The 25,390-nt window shown below is 43.9% G+C and overlaps 2 protein-coding genes and 1 long non-coding RNA gene across 5 annotated transcripts; 1 reads left to right on the top strand and 2 right to left on the bottom strand.

The window, feature by feature from the left end:
* Nucleotides 1–122: 122 nt before the first annotated feature.
* On the bottom strand, nucleotides 123–3,501 carry HSCB (HscB mitochondrial iron-sulfur cluster cochaperone). Its single transcript, XM_074921360.1, has 6 exons — nucleotides 3,290–3,501; nucleotides 3,126–3,222; nucleotides 2,625–2,714; nucleotides 2,030–2,174; nucleotides 1,126–1,173; nucleotides 123–282 (listed from the first exon to the last, which is right to left on the bottom strand). Exons 1-6 carry the CDS (start codon nucleotides 3,484–3,486, stop codon nucleotides 191–193), a joined length of 669 nt encoding a protein of 222 aa, XP_074777461.1. The 5' UTR covers nucleotides 3,487–3,501; the 3' UTR covers nucleotides 123–190.
* A 568-nt stretch (nucleotides 3,502–4,069) lies between these two features.
* Nucleotides 4,070–24,218, top strand: CHEK2 (checkpoint kinase 2). 3 transcript variants are annotated; one of them, XR_012634663.1, is made up of 15 exons: nucleotides 4,070–5,022; nucleotides 5,547–5,671; nucleotides 5,954–6,101; nucleotides 6,866–6,956; nucleotides 7,884–7,992; nucleotides 9,800–9,853; nucleotides 10,650–10,711; nucleotides 11,217–11,316; nucleotides 13,018–13,104; nucleotides 13,873–14,036; nucleotides 14,259–14,374; nucleotides 15,698–15,783; nucleotides 19,273–19,381; nucleotides 22,437–22,517; nucleotides 23,109–23,138. XR_012634663.1 is itself a non-coding variant. In XM_074920688.1 (14 exons), exons 1-14 carry the CDS (start codon nucleotides 4,773–4,775, stop codon nucleotides 23,202–23,204), a joined length of 1,569 nt encoding a protein of 522 aa, XP_074776789.1. In that variant the 5' UTR covers nucleotides 4,074–4,772; the 3' UTR covers nucleotides 23,205–24,218. The 3 variants fall into 3 exon arrangements, 2 of the variants coding, with proteins under 2 accessions (XP_074776789.1, XP_074776790.1); XM_074920688.1 differs by lacking the exon at nucleotides 19,273–19,381 and having other exon boundaries at nucleotides 4,074–5,022; nucleotides 23,109–24,218; XM_074920689.1 differs by lacking the exons at nucleotides 4,070–5,022; nucleotides 5,547–5,671; nucleotides 5,954–6,101; nucleotides 19,273–19,381 and adding an exon at nucleotides 6,236–6,461 and having other exon boundaries at nucleotides 23,109–24,218.
* LOC141967191 (uncharacterized) lies at nucleotides 6,168–25,004 on the bottom strand. The gene is made up of 3 exons (XR_012634664.1): nucleotides 24,775–25,004; nucleotides 23,069–23,178; nucleotides 6,168–6,283 (listed from the first exon to the last, which is right to left on the bottom strand). It is a non-coding gene; the product is annotated as an uncharacterized LOC141967191 (long non-coding RNA).
* Between the last annotated feature and the right edge of the window lie 386 nt (nucleotides 25,005–25,390).

Genomic DNA, 25,390 nt, shown 5'->3' on the forward strand with positions numbered 1-25,390 from the left:
TGTTCCTCTTGCCGGCATTTCCCAGTTCCATCTGTCACACAGTAAGTGCCACGGTGAGCACTGGTTTATCTTCCTTCTCTCAGAATTAAAGCTTTTAATGAAAAGGTGGGAAGCAAACACCATTTTTTGGTAACTAAATCAGCTGTTTAATTGAAAATAACATTAACTCTTAGCGGTAAAGGAAGCAGTATCAGGAAGGGATCTTCTTGTGCTTCACTTTATCCTCTAAGTTTGCAAAATACTTCATTTTGGCTAGAAACTTCTTAGCTTCCTGAAGATCACCTGAAATGAAATAAACCAGTAGTAGTTTATGGAGGGAATGCTGAATTTCATTTTCAAAACGAATCTCAAGATTTCAATGACATCACCCATTTCTCTACCAAGAACTGCAAGTTTTGAGGACCCATACGCTACTAAAACCATCTTGCCTGTGTTCATCTCAGATGGTTTTGGAACACCTCATTGAGTGCACATGTAAAAATGAACAATTTAGGAATAAATGTGACACGAATGCCCTGTAACGACTTTTCTGTGAAGTGGCTATAGTATTGATGTAACCACGGGGGATTTTTGAGTATCTAGACAAGAAATTTTTTTTTTTCTTTAACTTATGTAATTAGACCAACTGCCACCACTGAAAAATGCAAAAGGTTTGTAGGACTCTGGTCCAGACAGTGTCAGTTCCTAAAGCCTGAGGCCGTGGGGGGCACGGGGCCCTTCCTGCTGTGCAGCCCCGGGGCAGAGCAGAACTGCTGCTGTATTGACTTCTGCTCTGCTGACAGCTTCAAGTCTCAGCACAGGTGGCAAGTTTGATTAAGCGGCAGTCTGGGAAACAAACAAAAAATTTCTTAGCATCTGCATTCCCACTGGAAGCGATCATTTTGATGCAAACTGAATTAACTGGAACTTTCATACTGGATTTTTTTAATGTGAGGTCCTGAATTGCCTGAATCAGCAGAAAGGGCAGCTTAGAAGTATTTGTTGTAAGTACCAAACAAAGAACACTTGTTCATGCAGTATTTCTGTCCTGAAGATCAGGAAACATTTGTCAATAAAAGAATGTGGGGTTTTGAAGCATTTGTAACTGCTGTGTGTGGCAGCTAAGCATTGAATTGAAACAGCTACCTCTTTCAAAGGCTGCAGTCACCTCTCTGGTCAGTTCTTCCTGTTTAACTGTAAAACAAATAATTTAATTCACTTTTTGTTACATACTTAGTGTAGTCAGTACCACTGCATTCTGACTGTCTGTGGTGAGAAACTCAAGTACATCTCGATCTTCTGGGAGCTGAGAGAACTTTCCATAGTAATGTTGTCAATTTTTTAAATTACAGTTTCAAACGGAGAGATTTCTTCATTTAGACAGGTTTACAGACAGCAATTCCAATGCAAATGAGTGGTCACTAACTTCCCAGAAATCTAACTTAATTTTAGTGTTCACCCTGCTGCAGGTAATTTCCTTCTGTTCTACTTAGTTTTTATTCCAGTTATTCTAATTGCTTTTGGCACACCGCTGTTATTGCAAATAATTAAATATACCAGTAAACTAAATGTAAACTCAGTAAACCAACAATACAAACAAGAAAGCTGCTTGTATAGGGATAGTAATCACTTAATGGTTGCTAAGCTGAAGAAGGTGCAAGGAATAGTGTCTGTATAAATGAAATTATTTAACATGGTCAGTTATTCAACTTTGAGTGGCTCTTTCTTTGAGAACAGTCTACTTGCCCTGATCTGCTGAAGGGTCAGTAAGTTCCTTTTTACAGTCAATATAAATACCTTATTTTTGCCTTCAGAACAGCAACTGTTTTATACAGAGTTTCTCAAGCCAGATTTGATGTTTAGGTGGCATAAATTGGTAAAGACAGCATTTGGGCAGGGGCAAGCTCTTGCAGTGAGTCAGTTCAAGAGTAATGCAAGTTAGAGATACTACAAGAAATACACTGAAAAAATTAAAGAGTCTTCAGAAAGACTCATATTACATGAGATACAGTAACTTATTTCTGTCCAAAACCCTGAAGTCATAACCTACCTTTAATTAAAGTTTCAATTTCTTCAAGGGTACCCTCATTTTTAGGGTCTGCTAATTTCTCATTAATTTCCATGATTTCTGTGAGAAACACTGGGTCTGCATCACAGTCTGTCTCTTGTGCCGGCTCTACTCCGTTCAGCTCCAGCTGGTGAAGAGAACGGGAATTTGGAAATACACATTCTTATATCTTTTAAAATGTGAATAGTTTTCTTGACTATCTGATAAATCTTCCAGTTTACTTCCATGAAATGTGCATAAACAGAGTAACATCTTAAAGTGAGCTCCACAGGTAGATCATAAAGATGAGAAGTTAACCAAAGCAGAAAAGTGTCACAAAGACTGCCAGGGGACAGACAGGGTGTGTGCTGCAGGAAACAAATCAGTGTAACCTGAGCAGCAAAGGAGATGGCAATAATCAGTAAAGTGTTTAGTGGAAAAGCTGATTAATTTTCAGCCAAGCTTGGTTTTGCTCTCCCTGCAGTGCCCGGGAATCCTCTTCTGCAGAGGAACATGAGCGTGTCGGTGATGGAGTCAAAGGCCTGACAGCCCCAGCCCTGTCACAGAGCCCTGACCAAAGGGGTGACAGACGCCTTACGAGATAGAGGCCTCGGCTCAGGGGGTTCAGCAGGGTCTGGTAGGCCTTGTTGATGAGGGATGAGTGTTGCTCGGAGTAGCACTGTTCTTTCTGGGAATGGATGATAAATAAAAGTAAGTGGCAGAATCGTTACGCTTTATTACCTGTGGAGAAACAGTGTTGAATATTTTTAGCTGGCAGGAAGAGCAGGGAGTGGGCTCGCTGGGCTGGGAAACTCTTATCTGGGGCAACTAAGGCTTCAGGGACCACAGCAGCTGCTCACACCGTCCCCGCCGTGGATCTGCCAGCAGCGCTCTGAGCACCAGGACCCCAAACGCGGCCGGTGCCCGTAACCCCACGCGGGCGGGCGGCAGCGGCTCCAGTCACCGCGGAGCCCTGCGGGACGCGACGGGGGAGGCGGCCAAGCCCGTGTCCGTGTTCCCTCCGTGCCCCCCCCCCCCCCCGGACACCGCACCGGGGACCAGACCGAGCGCGCCCAGCCCCGCCCGGCGCGGCGCTCACCGGCGGCCTCTGCCCGAAGCGGTCGGGGTGAACGGCGCGCTGCAGGCTCCGGAACCGCCGCCGCAGCTGCTGCGCATCGACGCGGAAGGAGCGGTCACTGCGGGCGACAGAAGGCGGCGTGAGCCCGCGGCCGGCCCGGCCCCCGCCGCCCCGCCGGCACTCACCAGCCCATCAGGCGGAAGAGGTCGGGCCGCCGCCCCGGCGGCTGCAGCGCCCGGCAGCCGGCGCAGAAGCGGGGCGGCCCCTCGACGCCGGGGACGGGGCGGCCGCAGCTCCAGCACCGCGGGGCCGGGGCAGGGCCCGTCCCGCCGCAGCTCCGGCACCGCGGCGCCGCCCGGCCGAGGCGCAGCGCCGCCCGCATCGCGCGGGCCCGGCTCCCGGCAGCCCCCGCGCGGCCGCCCGCGCCCCGATTGGCTCCGCTGCGGCGCGAGGCGCGTGCGGGCTGCGCGGTGAGCGGCGCGCGCTCCCTCCGTGAGTTCGGGTCCCCCCGCGCCCCCCCCCGGTCTCTGCTCCCGCCCCGCCCCGCCGGTGCCGTCCGCCGCGGCCCCTCCCGGGGGCTGTGCTGCGCGGGGTGCGTCGGCTCAGCTCCGCCGGCCGGCAGGGGCGCTGCGCGGGGGGGCGGGGCGCGGGGTCCCTCCCGCCTGCCCCGGGCCCGCTCGGTGGCCGCTCCCGGTGCCGGTGGGGCGGGCGCTGGCGGGAGGGGCCGCCCGGGGCTCCGCGGCTCGGGACTTCCCGGCGCTCCCCGCGGGTGCGGAGCGGCCGCCGCCGCCTGAGCGCCCCGGGGCCGCCGCGCCCGCGTACCGGCCGCTCCGCGGAGCACGTGGCGCCGCCGCGTCCGTGCGGGGGATGGTGGGAGGCGGCGGGGCCGCCCGGCCGGGCCTGTGAGTCCTGAGAAAACCCAGGGCAGCGGGCGGGGGGGGCCCGGGGCGCGGCTGCTGGAGGGGACGAGCGGGCCGGGGGGTCCCGAGCGGGCGGCGGGGCCGGTGCCGCGGAGGGTTCCCGCCCCGCGGGGCACGGCGGGGCCCTTTGTCGCCGCCTCCCACAGCGGCTGCCGCGGGCGTGAGGCGCGTCTCCGAGTCCGGCAGTTTTGCACGTTAGCTGCTGCGGGCGCGGCGCCGCTGGGGTCGAACGGCAGGATTGCCCCCGCGCGGCAGAGGGACGGGGGTTCGCGGGTTGTAACCGCTGCTCAGGGAACGTTCGGCCGACACACGGAATTGTTTTGCTGCGCGATAAATCTGCGGGGCTTCAGCATCAAGAAAACGTACTTCATTTTATCGTTCTTATTTTTCCGTTTTCGGTTTCTCCCTTCGTGTTCAGGAAGCCGCAGTGGTCGCTGCGCTGTCGGGGGACGCTGCTCCCGTCTCTGTGAAATGACGTGTGAGCCCTGAGGAACTGGAGTGAAAATCCGGGAATAAGGTTTCGCGGTGGTGTCAGAACCAGCAGTGGGAGCACCACATTCTTTGTTTAAAACACAAAACATCACGGTTTGCAAAATTCCTGGGGATTTACATGTAATACACACACACTGAGTTTTACTTTGTTGAAGGCTGAGAACAGACTTGGACATTAACGGTGCGGCCTGTGAATGTTTGCCAGTTTTACTTTCCTGTAGTAATTATTTTTTTAAATGTTCTCTTTGAGGCCACCATGTCTCGAGAGACTGGAAGCGAAGCGCAGCAGTCTCAAGGTGCCCGGCAGTCCCAGAGTGGGGCCGGTTCCTCTTCCAGTGGGTCTCAGAGCACCAGCCAGTCTTCCTCCAGTTCTGGGACCGTCAGTTCCTTGGACACAGTTCCCACGCAGGAGCTTCCGTCGATCCCTGAGGACCAGGAGTCTGAAGAGCTTGTTCCTCAGCCTTGGGGTCGTCTTTTTGCACTTGGAAAAGGTTTCAGCAATTATGGTATGTGCCTCTTGGTTCGATTGTGGCACCTCTGAAAAGTTCTGAGGGCCTTGGTGGAGAGCAGTGTCTTTTCATGTTCAAATTCAGTACAAGCCGATCTCAGCTCAGGCTTGCAACTTCTGCAGTAATGTTTTATTCCGTGCTACACCCCAGTGTTTGTACTGGGTGCCCTGGTGTGCAGCTTCCATAGGCTTAGAGGAATTGTGGGGTATTCACATTCCTTACCACTTGCTTCATTTTTCCATTTCATAATTTATTTTGTTGATATATCATCTAAGTCTCTCTGTATTGCTGAAGTCGAAGTGAAAACTGTGTTACTAAAGAGGTTAAAATTATTAAAATTTTGTGTAGGGTGTTGATAATTCAAAGCACCATGCACTAAGACAAATAAACTTGATCTTATAGGAAGATTCTTGTCTTTGTTATCCCACTCACTGCCACTTGGCATCATTCTGCAGTGCCGCAGTTAGTAACTCCCTGCAATTCTGTGTTCTCTCTCTGCTTTACTTCCCCCCGCTCTACAGACTGTGTGAATGATGAATACTGGTTTGGAAGAGACAAAAGCTGTGACTATAGTTTTTCTAAGCTAGGATTGTCTGAGACTGGCTTCTACCAAAACTACAGCAAGAAGCATTTCCGAATTTTCAGGGTAGGTGATAAAAAGGTTAACTTTCTTTTTATATCTTGTCATAATCGAAGAAGATTGACTTTGGCGGGGGCGGATCCTCAAGAAATCTCAGTTTTCATTAGCTTCAGTGTTGACTCCCTTAACGAGACTCTTGGCAATGCTCCATTAAGCTGGTTTATGGAATAACCTCAGTAGTATGATTTTCTGAGCCAACAATAGTAAATTGCTATAGACTGTCATGTCTTTACAGTAAAGTTTCTTTTTCCCCACCGTTATCTTTCCCCTTTTGTTTTTCTCTTTGAGGAAACGGGTCCAAAAAATTCCTATGTTGCCTACATTGAAGACCACAGTGCAAATGGAACTTTTGTTAATAGAGAGCTCGTTGGAAGAGGGAAGAGGCTTCCCCTGACTCACAACTCTGAAATTGCACTGTCTGTACAGACTAATAAGGGTAAAACATACCGTAACATAAGTAGGTTCTTCATGTGCTGGCCAAGAGGTCCTTTCCACACTGATCTGAATGGTTTTTGCAAGTTGTGCTACTTCACGAGGGCTGTTAAAATACAGCTGTGATTTGATGTTTTAGTACTCACATAAAAATTACCTGTATCCACCTCAACCCTAGGAAAAAAACTGAAAAAAGAAAACTTATAAGAAGCTGCATCAGGAACCAACTTACTAGACTATAAACTTTTACAGTTGTTTCCCTATTTTTAAAACACTTTTGTGCTTCAGTAGCCGTGTATGTGGTGGTGGGAACAGAAGAAACAGACTATTCAAGGGAGGTTGAAAAACCCCAGGAACTTACCAGGTGCTGCATAATAATTAAAAAAACCCTCTTAAATATTAGCAGGTTGGAGGCTTCTTTCTTTGCTTTTGTTTTTCCAGTAAGATGCTGCCTTCCCAGCTGTCACTTCTTCTCTGCTGTGACACTGAAATTCTTGCTGATTTTGTCCCTAACTAGTGTTAATTGATGAAGCCTTGTTGTAAAATTAATAGTGATGATGTCACTTTTAAGTAATGAGATCACCTTGCTAACCCATAGCTGATGTCATTTATAGCATCAACTAACTTTTTAATATAATGATCTTTCTTCTAGCAGGCAGCCTTGTCTTACTTACGCTGTTGACTATAAAAGCTCAAGAAGCATAGTTAGTTGTTGTAACAAAATTTTAAAGTTAATAACAGGAAAATAATCTCCACTTATTTTCCTAGTGTTTGTATTTTCTGATCTTACGGTGGATGATCAGTTAGTGTTTCCTAGAGAACTCAGAGAGAAATATATCATGTCGAAGACTTTGGGAAGGTAAGCATCCTTCTTTCTGTTGTATTAAGCATTGGTTTTTGTTACCATTTTCAGTATCTTGTGCTGGAATGACTACCAGTGTTACCTGAGCTGCTGTTTTTTTTTTTAAAAAAAGAAAGAAAGAAAGAATGGCAACACCTGAGTAAACTTCTTCTTTACAACAGGAGTTTTGGCTTTATTCCTCTAGTTGGCTTGGGTTTTGTAACCCACCATTAACTGTGAAACTGGGGTTTAGAGAAAAAAGTCTGCAGGTTCTTAATAAGTTTTAAAATTTTGTATATTGGTTTACTCAGTTATTGGAAGTAGAAGGAAGAGCTTTATGTCAGAATATGGCTTTCTACAACATTGCTGTTGAGGCCTTCAGACAGAAAGGGAAAGAACTGCTTTCAGGAAAAAGGAGAGAGGCTATTTTTTTATCTTTTGGAAAAAGATGGTCAGTGAAGAATTTGGAGAATGGTTAAGTGGAAACAAATCCGACGCAAAATACAAGGATTTGTTCCTGTAATGTAATTGCTACTTCGTAAAAATAAAAGTATTGTCATATCTGGCTTCAGATTTGTGCAGCGTGGTGTTGAGAGAACTCTTCACTAGGTTCTCTTCTCTTAAATGCATTTGTGTGATGGAAATGCTGACAGAGCTTGTTCTTGATGCTCATGGGCACCCACCGTACAGACCAATTAGTTGCTTTACACATTTACTCTGCATTTTTGAATGGGTGGCTCTTGACATCTCTTGGTGTTTGAATAGATTTCCCAAGGATTGAATGCTTTCTGAAAAGGTTTTGACAACATGCCATGTTCAGGAAGTTAGAAAGCAGCAGCCTCAGATTGTGTGTAACCCAATGCTTTCGTTTCAGTTGTCTGTACTTGTTTCGCAGATTTTTGAGAAGTGTTTGTAAGGGTTAACATAGCTGTGCTTTCCTGCTAGTGGTGCCTGTGGAGAAGTCAAACTGGCCTTTGAGAAGAGCACTTGTAACAAGGTTGCGGTGAAGATAATCAATAAACGGAAGTTCATGGCAAGTGGAATTAGAGAGGCAGTAAGTATTTTTGTTTGCCTGTCTTCTGGTCATCTCCCAGTGGTCCTGGAATAGTTGGTCACCTCTCTGACTTCCCAGCTCACTTCAGCTAAAGAGGATTTTCTCACTTAGTGTCCTCTGTATGTGATTTCAAAATGCCTTTTGATCTTACAGAATCTGTCGAATTCTGTAGAAAATGCTTGCTTTTATTGTTTGACCACATGTTGTTATGTTTGTCATTTAGGACCTTTTGCTAATGTGGTACATACAGAGGGTGGTGGGGAGTCTTGGGGGGTTTATCCCCTAAAATGCATCAGATGGGCACATCATAACCAGCAGAGTCTGACCAAAAATTTACAAACTCTGCTAATTTTGTTGTATTCTCCATCATAATACTTTTTAACAAATTCATATGTAGCCTTTTGGGAAGGGATTTCCGTGTGTCCAGTCTTGTAGCAGAAGCTGAATTGGCAGGAGATCAAGGCAAGTGGCTTTACTCCAACACGAGAAAGAGATCCAAGCAACTTCCTATCTATTACTCTAATCTTATAGAAGGGTATAGGATAAACTTGGAAGAAAAGTACAGTTAGAGGCAAAAGTGCACGGAAGGAGTTCTGTAAATTGTGCTGCTGTGGATTTACTGAAGTTAAGTTGGATTAACCGTATTAATTTATTTAATGAGAAAATGGACTTGAGAGCACAGATCCAGACTTACAGAATCTGTTCAAACTGACAAAATATTTCATCAGTGCATCAGTATGGGAAACTACTGCCTGTGTTGGAAAATATTTTTGTAAAGGCAAAAATGTTAAGGTGGAGAGGTAGCTGGCTGAGGAAGGGATGACAGGAGGCTTCAGTGGGAGCCAAATTAATTACTGGTGGAATTTCTGATAATTTGTCTTCTGTACTATTACATTTAGAGATCATGGCACAAAAAGCAGGAATACACTAGTTCAGCTCTCTGGCACTGACCCAAATCTCTGTTGATGGAAAGGAAGATTGCAGTATCATGTATGAAGACCTTTGAATGCTGGAGAAACAGAAGTGAGATAATGTTTAATAGTGCAGGATTGTATACCTCAAGATCAGTGACAATTTCTGCTATAATCTACACCTTTCCTAGGTCAGAGGAGGGGGTAGGTACAGTTTTTTGCAGATGAATATGTGACATCAGTGCAATGGAAAATTGCAAAATGCAGTTTTGGAACATGTCTAATAAAGATCAAGAAATGCTGTTAGGAATTATGATTGTGAAGAAATGCCCCTCTACAAAACAGAGGCAGGACTGCACCTGGCACGTTGTGTACAGATTTGACAGTGTGTGTTCAGGGGCGACTGACTTCGATGGGAAGGAGAGCAAAAACCACTGCTGGGCTGGTTTCAGGAGTTGAGCCTAAGCCACAGATTAAAAGCATCTGTTTATGTTATCTTGCAAAATAAAAGCTAGGAGAGAGTAGCATTTAATTTTAGAGTTAGCCCATACGGAAAGGATCTTTGAGGGAGGGAAGCTGTTTAAAGGACAGCAGCGATACATACTTGACAAGATTTTTTTTTTTTTTTTTTTTTTGGTAGATTGGAAATTTAGGGGAGATTTCTAACCTGCAGTGACGTGTCTGGAGCAATATCTTGCTACAGATAGTTGAGAGCAGACTGTTCATTTAGTTCACTGAAGGCACCTGATTGGTTATGGAAAAAGACTGCATGTTATGGTCACTTCAAGTACCAAGGGGCATGAAACAATGTTTTTTCTGGTATTGTCTGTTATTTCTGATGTGTCTTATTCCAGAACAGCACTCTTATCCAATATGATATTTTATTCTCTTAATAGAACCCAGCTTTTAATATCAATACAGAAATTGAAATTTTGAAGAAAATAGATCATGTGAGTGTTACTGTACATTTTTATTCATTTTTGCTGCCTACTATACTTCTGTAGTTCACTGACCTTAATGTAAGAAAGACCAGTTTTCCTGTTTAGAAAATATGTTAAAGGGTGTATATAATCTTTCTTGTAAATAAGTCTATTGAACACTTTTTAAAAAAATTTTTTAAAGTATACTCTGTCTTTACAAATTTGAGGTTTTAAAGTCTTAAATAACTGAGATGTAAATCTGAGGAGAAACTTCACAGGAGAAGTTTCAATCTGAATTGCTGTTGTAGAAATCTTTCCTTGATGCATGTTTTTGTAAATACTGCCAGATAACAAAATATAAAGATTAGATTCCACTGGCAATCTTTAGAATTTGTATCCTATTTCCTCTGCATCCCCTCCTCCTTGCCCCCCTGCCCTGCAAAAGGCATTTCTTTGACTTTTGTTCAGTAGAAGGTTTGCCTAGCTCCATGAACATTCCCTTGTTTCCCAGTGTGCTGTTGCATATGAAGCAAATACCCAGGGTATGGTAACTCACAGCTGGAAAAAATAAGGATACTTGTTGAGCTGTAGTCACCACAAGGGCTGAACGTTTGTGTGTGTGTAGGTTTGGGGGAGAAGACAACAGACTAGAATATTAAGTGTTTGCCAAAGCCTGGGGCACGGGTCAGCTGTGTTGTTAGTTTAACTGGCATGGTTGAAATCATACTGAAACAGGAACTTCAGGATGATAAACTTTGATAATGTTCGTTTCTACAAATGATTCTACTTTTCTGTCTGTGTCCTTTTGTGTTCCTCCTTTTATTAGCCTTGCTTAATCAAGATCAAAAACTTCTTTGAAGCAGAGGATTACTACATTGTTTTGGAACTGTAAGTAACTTGATGGAAAGTAAATGCATAAAATGAAATGTTTTTCATAGCCACAAAGAACATGTATAATTCTGAACTCTGGGGGTTTGGTTGGTTGGTTTTGTTTTGTTTTGTTTTTCTTTTGCTGGCCCCCACTGTTCTCTGAAACCTCATAAAATTAGGAACTAGGATAACCAGGAGAGTAATCTTTCTATGCTTTGAAGGCACTTAGTGCCTGGAGAGTTGCCCACTATGCTGCTGTTGTGGATTGCAGCTACTTTTTTGATTTTTTTTGAGCTTGTAAGAGGAGGCTGATCAAAAATACTGTGACAAGTCTCGTCAAGACTCAGGAGATTAGGGCCTAATTCAGCAGTGTGTGTGCTGCGTTTAGGACGTTACTCACTCATTTTCAGAAATACATTCCTTCTTTGTAGCCAAAATTGCCAGAAGTTTTGGTCTCAGTCTTGCCTAATGAGATGACTCTTTGGGGAGCAATATATTAACTTCTTACCTGCATTTGTTCTAGGATGGAGGGCGGAGAATTGTATGACAGAGTGTCAAGGCCAGTCAAGATGAAAGAAGCTACCTGCAAGTTGTATTTTTATCAGATGCTGCTGGCTGTAAAGGTACGTAATCATGAATTCTACCAAGGAAAATATGATTATGCATATGGATATCAGTCAGATGAATTTTTCTGTCATTTGTCACTTCTGAAACCCGTGCAAGCGATCAGCGCAGTGCTCTTAACAAGTTGATTTAACAAGATCCTTTATCTGACTGCAGCCAAAGAACACTCAAACTCTTGCTTGTTAAAAGCAGGGACTAAAGCCATAATACAGGCTGTGCTCATTGGTGGCAGGATTATCATGGGAGACTCAGTACTGTGTGGACAGCGTCATCAGTGTAGTAGCCTTCAAAAAAAAAATTAGTGATCGGATGCATTACTGTGCACTCCTGAAGAAGCATTTCAGTTCAGCAGACAATGGATTAAGAGTACTTTAACAGATCTCAGATACCGAATAATGAGTCCTTAGAGAAATTCCTTATAACTGCATGAATGCTAAGCGTATTTCATTCGTAATTTCTGCAAGACTATTTTCTACCTCGGACTTAATTGTCTGGACCTGCTTTCAGATCGATTATTTTCCTTTTTTCTTTTGACTCAATTTTAATACCTCACAACTGCCAAAACCAGAAACTTAATAGTTGTTCTGTAGTAGGTATTAATAAATAATAAACCTAGAATTATTTTCGTCATTAGTGAATAAACTATTGTATTTCCCCCCAGTTCTCATTTTTGGGACAGCTGCCCATATAATGAAAGTGGTGTTATTACCTTCTACTTTGTAATGGTACTATGTCTTCAGATATAATAAAGACAAACTATTACTTCTACTTCATAGTGATACTGTGTCTTCAGATACCATAAATAAAAGCTTCCCTTCAGTGTAAATGTGGAGACAACTCTAGTTGGTATTTTGTACTACTAGTTAGACTCAGTGTAACACAGACTTCATTGTATCTTAATATATCAGTCATTTATGACTGAATTGTGATTCTTGCTTGCTGTCCGATGTTCTTCTAATGACACTAGACATCTGTTCTCCAGTTTGGAGCCAGTAGAAAACTGGATGGTAGACTTGCACATAGACTTCAGAACTACAGATAAGGGAACAATTCTATGCTTGCCTCAAGTAACTTTTTCCAGAATCTTTTGTGTATTTAACCTGATCTTGATCTTCTGTCTGCTTCTTACTCAGTTTCCCTAAGTATATCACCAGGTTTTTGAACGGTGTTTCAGCCTCCAGCTCTTTGACCGAGGTGTTTTTTAAACGTGTCTGCTGTCACTCACCGGTGTGAGGACTGTTGTGGCATGGCGAATGTAACTGTCTTTGCAAACCGAAACATGGACTTGTATTTAAGAGGGTACGCTCATACAACAATAATGACTAAAAGGAGAGAGAGAGATGGAAAACCAGAATTCCTGCAAAGGCAACGCAGAACTCTCTCTCCCTTGGTTCTGATACTTTGAGATGCAGGAAGGAGTACAGCTTTCCAGTGGAGGGGAGGACAGAACACCTTGCCAGGCCTATGTGCTGTGCTTGCGCTGAGATCTGACATTTGAACCATAATCGTTTCTAAGGTTGTTTTTTGTTTCTGTTTTGTTTTTTTTAAGAAGAGTCAAGCATAATATATAAATGTGTGCATGTCTCTTAAACAGTCATTTCAGTTATCCTGCCATTGCTATATGAAAAATTGGGAAGCTTACATTTTAAAAAAAAGTTGTTAGTCTGTTTTTCTTTGATTTTATATCTGTATATATCCAGTATCTTCATGACAATGGAATTATACACCGAGATCTGAAGCCAGAGAATGTGTTACTTTCATCTTCTGAAGAAATATGTCTTATAAAGGTAAGGAAGCTTATATTTCTTCTTGATCATTTAGAAATTTGGGAGTATTCCTTCCCATTCTTCTCTATTTATTTAAACACAGAAAGAAAAATATGGAATTAGTCATACAAACTATGAAGTAACTTAAAGCATTGAGGGGTTTTTTGTAATTTTAATTTTACTTTTGTGGATATTTCAACCCGTACACTTACCTAAGAACAACTGAGAAATGTGCTTGTTTAGCACTTAACTGAGGACACAACTTCAAATGTTGCTACTTTTTTTTTCAATAAAATCTAAATTCTTGAATTACAGAGAGATTTTCACAAATAGCCAGGCTGTATGATGACAGGGAGTTTTTTGTTGTTTTGGGTTTTTTTGGGGGGGGTTAGGGTTGGGGATTTTTGGTGGGTGTTTGTGTTTTGTTTTGTTTTTTCCCCCAGATAAAGCATTGAATAGATTTGCATGCTAAACTGCTTATTTTTCAAGTAATCTCTTCTAATAAAATACAGTCCTTTTATTCTGTGGTTGTCCATTTACATCCAAATCTGGGAGCACTTTTTGCTAGTGTAAAGTGTGATCCTCTGTCCTATTTCTCCCTCTCCCTTTCTCAGTTGTTGTTTATTGCATACTTAATACTGATTGGGGTAGATTTTGTTCATAGTTGTACTGGAACTGACTTGGAAGGAAGAAGCTTAATGTTACCTCCTGATGTATGTTGACGATATGATATGTTCTAGTACAGTCAATCCTAATATGTAATGTGGTGTTACCGTTTTTAAACACAAGATTACAGATTTTGGACAATCCAAGATTCTTGGAGAAACTTCTCTTATGAAAACTTTATGTGGTACTCCCACGTATCTTGCTCCTGAGGTTCTAAATTCACTTGGGACTGCTGGATACAGCCGAGCTGTGGACTGCTGGAGTTTAGGAGTTATTCTTTTTGTATGGTAAGATATTGTGTAGATGCTGCCTTCACTGGGCAGTCGTTGACATACATGGCTCGAGACTTGGCAACTTCAGTATCTTTATTAGGAAGTGAAAGTGTGTTTAAAACTATACACATGTAAAAGATGCTAATGACAGCAGATGCTTTAAAATGTGTGATTTTTAGTGTTTCATTCGCTACAACAAAATCTGTGTTGTTTAACTTGCTTTGTTCCTTTATATAGCTTGTGTGGATATCCACCATTTAATGAGCAAAATACTCAACTACCTCTGAAAGATCAAATCACTCGTGGAGAATACACGTTCATTTCAAAAGAATGGAAGCACGTATCAGACATGGGTATGACTCCATTACAGTGGGCAGCAGAGTATCTGGCTCCTTGCTTGTAGTTTTTGTTTAACTTTCTGCCAGCTGTATGGCACATTGCATGGTGAAATATTTAGTTTTTAAAGTAGTCTCTTAAAATTTTTTGTTTTTTTTTTTTAAGTTCAAAGTTGAAGCATTAGAAAGAGGACATGTTTTCATTTAAAAGATTTCTGAGTAACATTTACCTTTATTATAGCTACAGAAGTATAGAATTCGTTGGCACATATGTTTGTTTTTCCTCTTTTCACTCCTTCTGACTTTATCAAGCTGGTCTACAAACTTTGCCTTGAAATGCCAGGAATTTGAGGGATATAAGTTAGAATTCTGTGAGAGAAATGTTAAGAATAATTTTATGGTGAAAGTCTTTGAGCTTAAAGTATCAGCCACGTTTCTGGAATCAGCTATTAAATTTGGCCCACTCTAAGCTAAGTAGTATGCAAAACTATTTTAGTTTTTGCATAGCAAACTAAAATGACAGTTACTGTTTGCATGCTTTTCCTCTTCAGGACATTTTATATGCACAAAATAACGGTAGTATTTGCGTTGGATACTCCTTTGAATGTGCAGAGGAAGTTCTAATAAATGATGTGATCATTCTTTTTCTAATAAACCGGCCAAATGTAACTCCTTCCTGAATTATTTCAAACTTATTCAGTAATAAGCCATATATGAGAATGAAAATGATGTTAAGGTCATGCATAGTCATAATGGTATGTATAACAGAATAATCAGATACAATGAAAAGTGAATCTTGCCAAAATTCCTTTATGGGAGACTTGGAGTCATAAAATGTGACATAAATGCCATATTTTTTACAGTGTCTATGAAGCAGTTTTCTAAGAACAAAATTTATGTGATTGTGTTGAGCATACATGTCTCTTCCTTCTCATCTTCCCAGATGGATAATCTGCTTTCCAAGACACTGTAAACCAGGAAACTGATTTAAGCTGTCTTTGCTTGTCCACAGTAATAATGAAGCTTTCGGGAAAGTCTGAACTTTCTGTGCATGTTCAGAATGTAAATTGTGGACATGCTCAGTCTATCTGCTGGTAACTTTGGTATACTTTTGGCATACTGCAAAGTGTTGCATGTGAAGGAAAAATGGTTACAGCCTACAGCCCTCCCTGTGCATAGAAGAAAGAAAAGTGATCTGCCCAGGCAGTATTTTGGGACATTGTTCTCAAGTGTTACAAGACACATGGTTGCATGTAGCTTTGGTGTGTGCAGATTGCAGAACTTATTTTCAGGTACTGAATTTACTGATCATATGCCAACCAACTCTCGTTATTACCTCAGCTCTGGATCTTGTGAAGAAGCTGTTAGTGGTGGATCCAAGCAAACGTCTTACAACAGAAGCAGCCTTGGAGCATCCTTGGCTCCAGGTAGGAATTGAGCTTTAACTGAAGTACAGCAAAGCTGGGTGGTTCTGGGGATAACTTCTCGAGTAAACGCGAAGGCCGTTCAGTAGCGTGGGTGTCACGAGGTTTTGTTGGTGCAGTATGATCTGCTTCTGCAGGGAGGCAGGGGAACACTGCTCTGGGCACCAGAGGTGTAATGTGTGCCGGACCCTGCTTCTCTGGAGAACACCGTGAGAGGGATGCAGGGGTGGGCGAGGAGAGCTTCGGTTCTTTAGCCTGACAGGAGTAACAGCTGTTGCCTGAAGTCAGAGCTTAACTCTGCGGGTCTGTAGGCTGTCTCTGACAGTGCCAGCAGAAGAACAGCTGCCATCTGGTGCCTCTCATGGGCCTGCCAGCTGCCCTTTACAGTTCCTGCTGGCTGCTGCAGGACCAGAGAGAGCCTGCTGCCTACTTACAGAGAGAGAGAGAAAGATATATGTTTAGGAGTTGTTTGTTTTACTGGCATTTTCAATGACATGGAGGAGGAGGAGCCATCAGGTCCCAACCTGTAGGATATTATCCCTTAGCCTGGATACTGTAGTCACCGTGTTGGTGCTGGACAACTCTAAACCAGAGTGAGCATCTTGAACAGACTGCTTCCGTGACTTTCTGCTGGAAGCAAGATGGTCTTGCAGCACCTTGTTGTGTCTCAAAGCCTTTGGGGGATGGAGCCTTCTCTGTCTTGCAGCATACAGAACAGACCTGCTCCTTTGCTCTCCCAACAAGCAAATGCTGTCTCCGCAGCACACAGATTTTCTTCTTTTCCTTTTCTCCTTGTCTTTTCCTCTTGCAGTAGCTGCCATTGCATTTTTCAATGTGTTTATTTTCTTGGCCCCTGTCCTTGGCAAAGCTTTCTTTAGCTCTTCCCCCTTCCTACTGCTGCTTTTACAGCAGGGTCTGCTTTCTTGGTTCTTCAGTTCCGTGGTCCTTTTCAACTGCTGTTACTGCTATTTGTAGTCTTGTAGCCTTGCCTGATGTGGTTCAGTGCCTTTTCCCAGCCTAAATACTACTTTGCTTGATTTCCTTTTCAATTTGACTTCTCCTTGTCACGAGGTCCCCATTTTACCTTGCCACATCACGTACTCTTCTGCCAGAGAGAGAAGGGAATCAGTAACTTCTTCATCTCTTCTCCACGGCAGCCACACTATCCTTAATTTTATGTCTGTTGCCTTTTCTCTTCATTAGCTGGATAATGCATCCTCATTGTGGCTTAACTGACAGCACTGCAGTTCACATGACTTCGGATGCTCTCTCTGCAGGCTGAGGGCATTTCTCAGCTGTGATCACTCCGATTACCCCCGATGCAGCCTGACCCAGGCTAGAATGTGTCTTACTGCTATGTCGGGACCCCTGGTGACAGGTTAAGAACTTGTGTAGGAGAGCTTGTTGTTCTCTTGGTCTCATGATCTTTATTATATCATCATATAATAAAGGTGGCTCAGAGCAGCTTGGGTCCTTGCCAAGTAGTGTAATTCTCTTGGACTAAATCTGCAGTATCTCCTGGTTGATGCATCTTCAGTAACCTGTGTTCAGGTGAGGGAGAAGGGCTCACAGACTATAAATTGTCCAGCTGGAAGAAGATGTTTCACAGTTTGTGTTCACCGTTCTGTGGTTATCCCGTGGATGTTTTGACTCCAGATCATGTTTTATAGGCATTGCAGAGTACTGAAGAGCTCTGCCCTGTTCCAGCCTATCACCTTTAGCTGAGCAGTGTGTCAGGACTCCTGCAGTCCTGTCATTTCTGGCCTTTCCATCAAAACAGCTGTGTTTTCTTTGTGGGAGGAAGATGAAACTGATTCTGATGTTAAGAGAATCAGGGTTCAGTGGTCCCGATGGTAAATACCAACAATGAGCTCCTTGTGGTCTCTGCTCGGGAAGACTTGGAATAGGTAGAGCTTGCAAATACCTGCCTGGGTCAACACTGTAGGTCAGTGGTTGAGCACAAGTGACAGGTACAGTTCTTCCTACTTCTGTGCCATGCCACCCAGCAAGTTGCAAGTCTGTTCTGTTTAATGCCAGCTTTTCTGTCACTAATTCTTTCCCTCTGGCCACTTAGCTTCTGTTGGAAGATGTGGTGCCAGCTCAACAGCAGAGGTTGATGGGCCTCTCTATTTTTGTTGAAGGATACTTGTATTAAGTTGGTCCTGCTTCAACACTCTTTGTATGCTGCCATGACCCAGTCTGAATTTAATGGAAAATCCTGGATCTCTGGAATTTTTTTCTCAGAAAATAAAGCCCAGTCTGCATCTGTAGCTAGTCTATAGCTCAGATTTTTAGTACCTGCAGAGAGTACTGCAAAAAAAGCATGGAGTATTCTGCTGAATACCTTCTTTCAGTATAACCATCAGCTTCTGCATCCTTCCTGAGACACCTCTTCTGAGAACTCTTTAACATCTGAGAATCAAGATGTGGGGTTTTTTTAGAGGCCAGGTCTGATTGCAGTTCTGATAGGATGGACCCCCTTCTTTGAGCACTGTAACAGAGTCCCACTTCCTCATCTTGTTTGTGTGGGCAGGCAGTGCAGAATCCTGCAGAGCGTGATCCTGGCAAGTGTCCAGGACTGCTATGTTGTTACTATGATGAGAATGAGTAAGTGTCACTGGTTTGGGAACCCTCTGAGTAGGAGGTGATGGTTTCCCTGCCTCCCATTACAGTCTAGTTAGGTTAGTGAGAGGTAATCTTTAGGTGGTCACCTATTAATTTTGGCACTGCAGAGGTGACTGCTGGGCCTGTGAGCTTTCCTGGATATTTTAGCTAGAGGAGGCTGAAGAAAGTCACCCAGCCTACCTCTGAGCCACACAATGGGTTCTATTTACTCACGCTGAGCATAATGCTATTCACAACCCCACTGGGAACTGTGTCTTAGGTGAACTCTTAGGTGAAGAGCATAAGAAACAGAGCGGAGGCAAGAGAGTATGAGTCGGTGCTCAACAGCTGGCAGCTTCCTGAGACAGAGAATGCATTTGGATGACTTTTTAAGGTATTAGCTTGTCCTGATTATACTGCTGGGCATCAAAAAATTCTTCCTGCCATTCCTGGCTTTTACTACTGTAGTTTTGTGTGTAACTTCTACAGTGAGTTGATTGCATGTAGATTATTAAAATTCTCAGCAGGAACTGTTATTGATGAACCATGCTACACTGATTTTAAAAATCACTGGTATGCATAATGGGAAAGAGGAAATACGTGACAGTGGTTTAGACAAGTTAAGAATTTGAGGTATTTCAGTACATAAATTCAAGTTATTAGCATCTTGATTGTATATTCCCTTTAGGGACACCTCTTACTGTTACATTTAATTTTGAAGACTGGACAAAAAGTTTCAGAAAACATCATACCCGCAATTCCAAAGGTCACTGAGCGTTCAGGTGCCATTTTTTACAGTGTTTCCCTTCATGGGCTGTTGCTAAGAGTATCAGTTGTTTATGGTGATGTGCGCTGCCTGCTTGGAAGGCCAACATCCAGTATGTTCAGTTCTAGATATCACACACGTTGAATACTACCAGCAAAAGAGCTCCCTGAGTCCTGTTACTGTGAGTAGTGAGAAGGAGTTACTGGCTCCCCACTCCCTCTTGTGTTGTCTGTAAGTATTACCTTTAAAAGTTAGTATGGAAAAAACCACAGCAGTGGCATAGTTTCTGTGCACAGCTAATGCCTGCTAGCTCTCTCGAGTGACTTTGGGTCCACCAGGGGATTTTTCAGATATTAAAAGTAAACACGTTCTCCAAATAAAACTTAATTTCTACAGCTTTATTTGAAGCAGTAGTGCTTTCAAATCAGTGTTTTAAATACCTATGCTGTTTACTCCATTCTTTGATTAAAACTTTAAAATTTAGTGGGCTGCTTAAACCTAAGTACTCCTCAGTGGACATGTCTTACCTGTATTTACCAGGGACTTAATAAAAAATTTTCTAAAGGCATATAAACAACTAATTGCTGTTTCTGCCTCTGAAAACTTAATTGGGATCTTTTTAATGGGACAGAATTAGTTTGGCTGCACGCTGAAGAAAAACTCAGGTGTTTGTTATATAAATGGAAAAATAATTATCCATCAACTCAAATGTAACCACAGTCAAAACACGTCACACTGGAAAAGACAGATAAGTCCCAGTTCTACATAAAATAAATTGGATGTTCCCATCAAAGTCTTTGTAGTGCTTAAGAACATATTTAATCCACAAAAGGAGATACTGTAATATACTCCATAGTTTAGAAAAAGAACCCTCCCTCTCTGCCTTCACCCAGCAATCACAGGTAGCGTTTGAAATCCTTAGGAGCTAAATGATCCTTATTTCTAACTGTCTCCAGCAGCAAATGTTCAATTTGATTCTCTTTTGAGTTTTCCAATTTTTGCTGTGATAAAGGAACACAACCTGTTAGCTTCAGTCAGTTGTTTAGTATGAATGTCTGGGTCGGGTTCGAGATCAGTTATTTGTTTGGTGAACACACAGTCACTGTTCACATCTCAGCCAAAGGAAACGATCTGTATTAAACTGCTGTGAGCAGCATACTGCATTTAGTCCTGGGAGAGGTTTAAAGACCTGATTTTGGGTATGGAAGTCTGATTTAGGGTTTCCAGCAACCCATTCTAATAAAATTCCCAAAAGAGATTGTCTTTTGAAAACTGGGAGTATGCTGTGTTGTCCAGAGGCCTTGTTAGTGCAGACTGCCCGTTCCTGCGGTTGCCCAGCCTGTGCCAGGAGCACCCCGCTCCCTGGCAGCTGAACCACAGTGAGGTTACACGCCAGCTTTTTCTCTTGAAACATGCCTGATGTTCTGCTAGAGTAGCTTCTCTTAACAAAGAATCTCTGCTGCCCTCCCGTCCCCTGTGCTGTCCTTCCGTCCTCTTACTGCGGCTGCAGCCCAGCCTGTGCACGCGCGCTGGGGACCGCTGGGGACCGGGGACTCACCTGCTCTGCAGTGTGTCCCCCAGCACTCCCCCTCCGCCCATGGCAGCCTCTGGCTTACTGCCTCGGGTGGAGTGTCCTGCCCGGTCAACTTCTGTGTGAATAGTCTAACATATGCTCATAATAATTTGGGTTTTCAAAAGGGAAACTTAACTTCAGTGACATCCTTCCCAAATTCTGAATATTTGCTTTCCAAATGTTTCCATTTACAACCTTTAATATGTTCTGTGGATGTGAAGGATAACTCTGGGATGCTTTCTAAGATAATGATTTGCTTAAAAGTTCAGTGTGTGTGGTGTTTTTTTTTGTTTGTTTGTTGGGTTTTTAGGGTATGGCTGTTTTAGCTGGTTCTTCTCTATCTACTGTGTACAACAGGCTTGCTTGGCAGGGGTGGAATGAAAACTACCCAAATGTGGGATACTGATGAAGCTGAGCTAGTGGAAATGAAAACATACAGTTAGGAAGGGAAGTCATTATGAGAACAGAATGTAAGACTATAAGGAAAAAATTTGTTTTTCAAGAGTGATTAACTCTGGTCCTGATGAGGCCTCTTCTGATAATGAATTACCTGCACAAGCTCCTACCCTGTATGTTCTGTTCTCTCAATGTTGTTGTACATTGTTGACTGATAGTGCAAGTTTGGTTCTAGCTTGAGCAGTACTAACAAGTTACTGAGGGAAAACTCCTTCTTTGTAGAATGAAATAGAAGTATTTTTTCTTACCAGCACTGTACATAAGCCACCTGCTCAACATTCTGCTGTGGAGCATATTAGAATCACGGAACTGGTTTTGGGTTGGAAGGGACCATAAAGCCCATCCAGTGCCATCACCTTCCACTAGCCCAGGTTGCCCAAAGCCCCGTCCAACCTGGCCTTGAGCCCTTCCAGGGAGGGGGCAGCCACAGCTTCTCTGGGCAGCCTGTGCCAGGGCCTCACCCCCCTCACAGGGGAGAATTTCTGCCTCAGATCTCATCTAAATCTCCCCTCTCTCAGTTTAAAACCATCACCCCTCATCCTATCCCTGCACCCCCTGATCGAGAGTCCCTCTCCATCCCCTCCTGGCGCAGCCTGGGTTTGTGCTTGGGAGTGCCCTGGCCCATGGGCAGGACCTTGCCCTTGGCCTTGTTGAACCTCACACGGGCCAGGCCCACTTCTCGAGCTTGTGCCGGCCCCTCTGGATGGCACATCCCTCCCCTCAGCCTGTTGGCCACACCACACAGCTTGATGTCATCTGCACACTTGCTGAGGGTGCCTCCATCCCACTGTCCATGTCACTGAGGACAGTAAAGAGCACTGGTCCCAGTTTGGAGCCCTGAGGGACACCACTTGCCACTGATCTCCATGTGGACATCGAGGTGTTGACCGTGATGCTCTGGATGAGACCATCCAGCCAATTCCTCATCCACAGAACAGTCCATCCATCTCTCGCCAATTTAGAGAGAAGGATGTAGTGGGGACCATGTCAGAGGCCTTACAGAAGTCCAGGCAGATGACATCCGTGGCTCTTGTCCACTGATGCAGTCACTCCATCATAGAAGGCCACTAGGCTGGTCAGGCAAAACTTGCCCTTGGTGAAGCCGTATTAGGAAGGTGTTTATTTGGGCAGAAGTGGGGGAACTTCTTTTTCTCCTTCATTCATTCTTTAATTGCTCATCCATTTAATTGGCAAAAATGTAGGCTTTTCCCTTAAATATTCCATATACTACCTAGAGTTACTGCTTTTTTTCCACAGGACGAGGATATGAAGAATACATTTCAACACGTACTTGCTCAGACACGTGCCAATATGAATCCACCACAAACATCAAAAATGGTATGTGAGACAGATTATTTTAAGATTAATACTTGATGCATAGAGAAACTAGATTTTGAAGTAATTCATAGTAAGAAAATCAATTTGTTTTGAGAACTTAGAGGAACATGCAGTTTGGGTGTGTGTAGCAGTCTGCTGCCTACCTGCTTTCTGAATAGAAGCAGTGGACTTTGGCAGGATGCTTTGTTTAAACGTATAGAAACAGTCTCCTAGGCTTTAAATGGTTATTCATATATTTAAAACTAAATGGTTGGACATGTATGTTTTGATGGGTCCAAGTCATGAATGTTTAGTATTCAAATAAAAATTCTCCTGTTTGTGAAAGTTTAGAATGGTATTGTGACATTCATTACCAGATGCCAATTGAGAGAATTTTAATCAGTAGTGAAAGATGAAGCTGGGGGCAGTGTCTTATACGAGAAGGATCAAATATAATTAGATAAATCTTGGTAGAGAAACATTTGTTAGTCATGCTGCTTTTTTGGTCACAGAAAGGAGAGTTTATCTAACATCTGTAATTCTGTAGCAAGAACAGTTAGGCTCTGTCTTACCTGATTTCATGTAGCCATCCTGCTGTATCTTTTCTTTTAGCCAACTACAACAAGGAAGCGTCTCCATGAAAATGAGGAAGAATCTGGCTCTTCTAAGCGTGCTATTCCTTCTACATCATTTCAGAAAATGAGGTGAAAAGAAAGAGAGAAAGTGACTTTTGTTAATTATAGCTTTCTATGGAAAGCAGAATTTTTATTTTAGAAAAAACTTAATGGAATAACTGTTGAAAATGCAAAATAAAAATAACTTTGTAAGACTGAAGGGACTGCTGTGTATGCATGAGAATCTACACAAATAGCCATATTCCATTTCATCCATCTGTCTGACTTAAGGAGAGTATCAGAAAAACTCATTAATAAAAATTTTTAGGCTAGCTTCATCACCATCTACACTCTGTTTCTTCTGTTCCACTTTCTAGCTTAGGCATGGAAATAATTCTTAGTCCTCACAGATGAAAAAGGAGTACTAAGTTTGCTGAGCTTTTGCCTCAGACATAGTATATTACCTGACACAAACGCTGCCCACAGACTTCTGAGGACACAATATCCAGTTCTGATGTAAAACTACTGATGGAGCTTGAGGTGCTCTGGACTTCAGGTAAAGCTTAAATACTAAATACTGGGCTGGCAGGCTCAGCAGTGTTGTGATCTGTGAAGTGGCCGAAAGGCTTTCAAAGCAGAAGCTCCCATCTGCATGTAGTTTCTAACAAGTCTCTTCTTGAAAAGTGTGTACTGTGTTTACTTCCCTTAGGATGACTAAGAAGAAACCCAGTAACAAGTGATGTAAGGAAGTTCCTGCTCTAGAAGAACTAGGAATTTAACTGAGATAAACAATTTTTAATTTGCTTGTCTGTTAAGTGAAAATTTTGGACTGTGTGCCTCTTACTAAAGGATATTATTTTCATTATTGACTAAGAGGGAGCAATTTATTAACTGTGTTCTAAAACATGCATCTTCTGGTTAAACGCATTTACTGCGAATTGATTTGGAAAGAATAAAGCCTAATGCATTAAAAAATAAGCCAATGTCAAGTGAGAATTAAGGTATTCATTTCCCATATGTCCCTATTGCTGACATCTTGTGTGGTTTGAGCTATTTGATATTAACCACTTTAATGATAAAATGGCAACTTTTGTACATTCATGTCTTACGGGCCACTGGGTGAAGAGGTTATCCCTGGTTCAAATCCACTCCCAGTGCAGGGGGTGGCAGAACAAGAAACACACGTCCATCCTCTACCGCCCTTCCCTCGAGCGCCGGCTGCGACGTACTGGCCCGTCCTCAGAGTTCTGGCACCTCCTGCAGCTCATCTGGACTCAGCGGGAACGCTCGGCTGCCCTTTGCTAGATAAAAGACTGGTAAAGGACGCGGTGTGTTTGGGCTGGGTCTGTGATGTGGTGTCACTGCAGAATCCGAGACCTTTGGGCTTTGGTTACCAGGGATTTTAGCAAGACCTGCATCATCATGGATGAGCAGATAATTCACTAGCCACTACTCAGACTGTGAATTGGCTGTAATTGGTCTTTAGATGGAAACAGATGACTTCTATAATTTATTCTTCTGTCTTTTTTACATCCCACTATTGTTATTTGTTTTAACGGCTTTGCTTGGATGCTTTCCCTGACTGAGACCTGCTTTCCAATGAGATCTTCCTTTTGATCTCACTCCCCTGAAGCCTGGCCGTGGGCTGATGGCTGTGCGCTCACCATTTTACTGCAGAAAGCTTTCTGAAGCTTCAGCCTCTTTCATGGAAGAGGTGTAAGTTTGAGAGGTGCTATTAAATTCCAGAAGGTAAAGTGGCGTCCGATTTTCACTTAGACGATACACTTTTATTTCTTTTTCGCGTATTCTTCACAGCACTGGAGCCTTCAGCGTCGCCTGCTTGCCCGTTCCCTTCCGCGGGCGGGGCCGACAGCCTCTGCAGGGCTTCCCTGGGGCCGGGGCTCTGCAGCTGCCGCCCGGAGGGGAAGGCCGACCCCAGCCGCGCCCGGTGAGAGCAGAGCCCCAGCGCCGGTGTCCCCGCCCGGGCTCTGCCGGGCCACGCCGTGGAGCCCCACTTACCCTGGCGCAGCCGCTGCCGGGGCTGCTGCGGCCTTGGGGCGGGCGGCGGCCTCCCACCTTCACGGCCGGACAACGGCCGCGGAGCTGGGGCCGGCGGGACCCGGCAGGCCCTGGCCCGCCCGGGCCCCCCCCGGCCCCCGAGGGCGCGGGCCGTCCCGGCGGGAGCTGGGCGCGGCGGAGCGGCCCTCCCGCCGCAGGACGTCCGGAGCGGGCCTGGCGCCGTCGGGCGGGGGGTGCCCGGGGTCCGGCCGGAGCCCAGCC

Source organism: Athene noctua, chromosome 17 (assembly GCF_965140245.1).
Source record: "Athene noctua chromosome 17, bAthNoc1.hap1.1, whole genome shotgun sequence".
Lineage (NCBI taxonomy): Eukaryota > Metazoa > Chordata > Aves > Strigiformes > Strigidae > Athene > Athene noctua.

Coding starts and splice junctions, on each gene's coding strand:
- HSCB (XM_074921360.1), bottom strand. CDS start 3,486: ATGCGGGCGGCGCTGCGCCTCGGCCGGGCGGCGCCGCGGTGCCGGAGC. Junction 2,175..2,624: donor TGAGCCGAGGCCTCTATCTC/GTAAGGCGTCTG, acceptor TCTCTTCACCAG/CTGGAGCTGAACGGAGTAGA. Junction 1,174..2,029: donor AATTGAAACTTTAATTAAAG/GTAGGTTATGAC, acceptor TTTGTTTTACAG/TTAAACAGGAAGAACTGACC.
- CHEK2 (XM_074920688.1), top strand. CDS start 4,773: ATGTCTCGAGAGACTGGAAGCGAAGCGCAGCAGTCTCAAGGTGCCCGG. Junction 15,784..22,436: donor TGGAGCATCCTTGGCTCCAG/GTAGGAATTGAG, acceptor TTTTTTCCACAG/GACGAGGATATGAAGAATAC. Junction 22,518..23,108: donor CACCACAAACATCAAAAATG/GTATGTGAGACA, acceptor CTTTTCTTTTAG/CCAACTACAACAAGGAAGCG.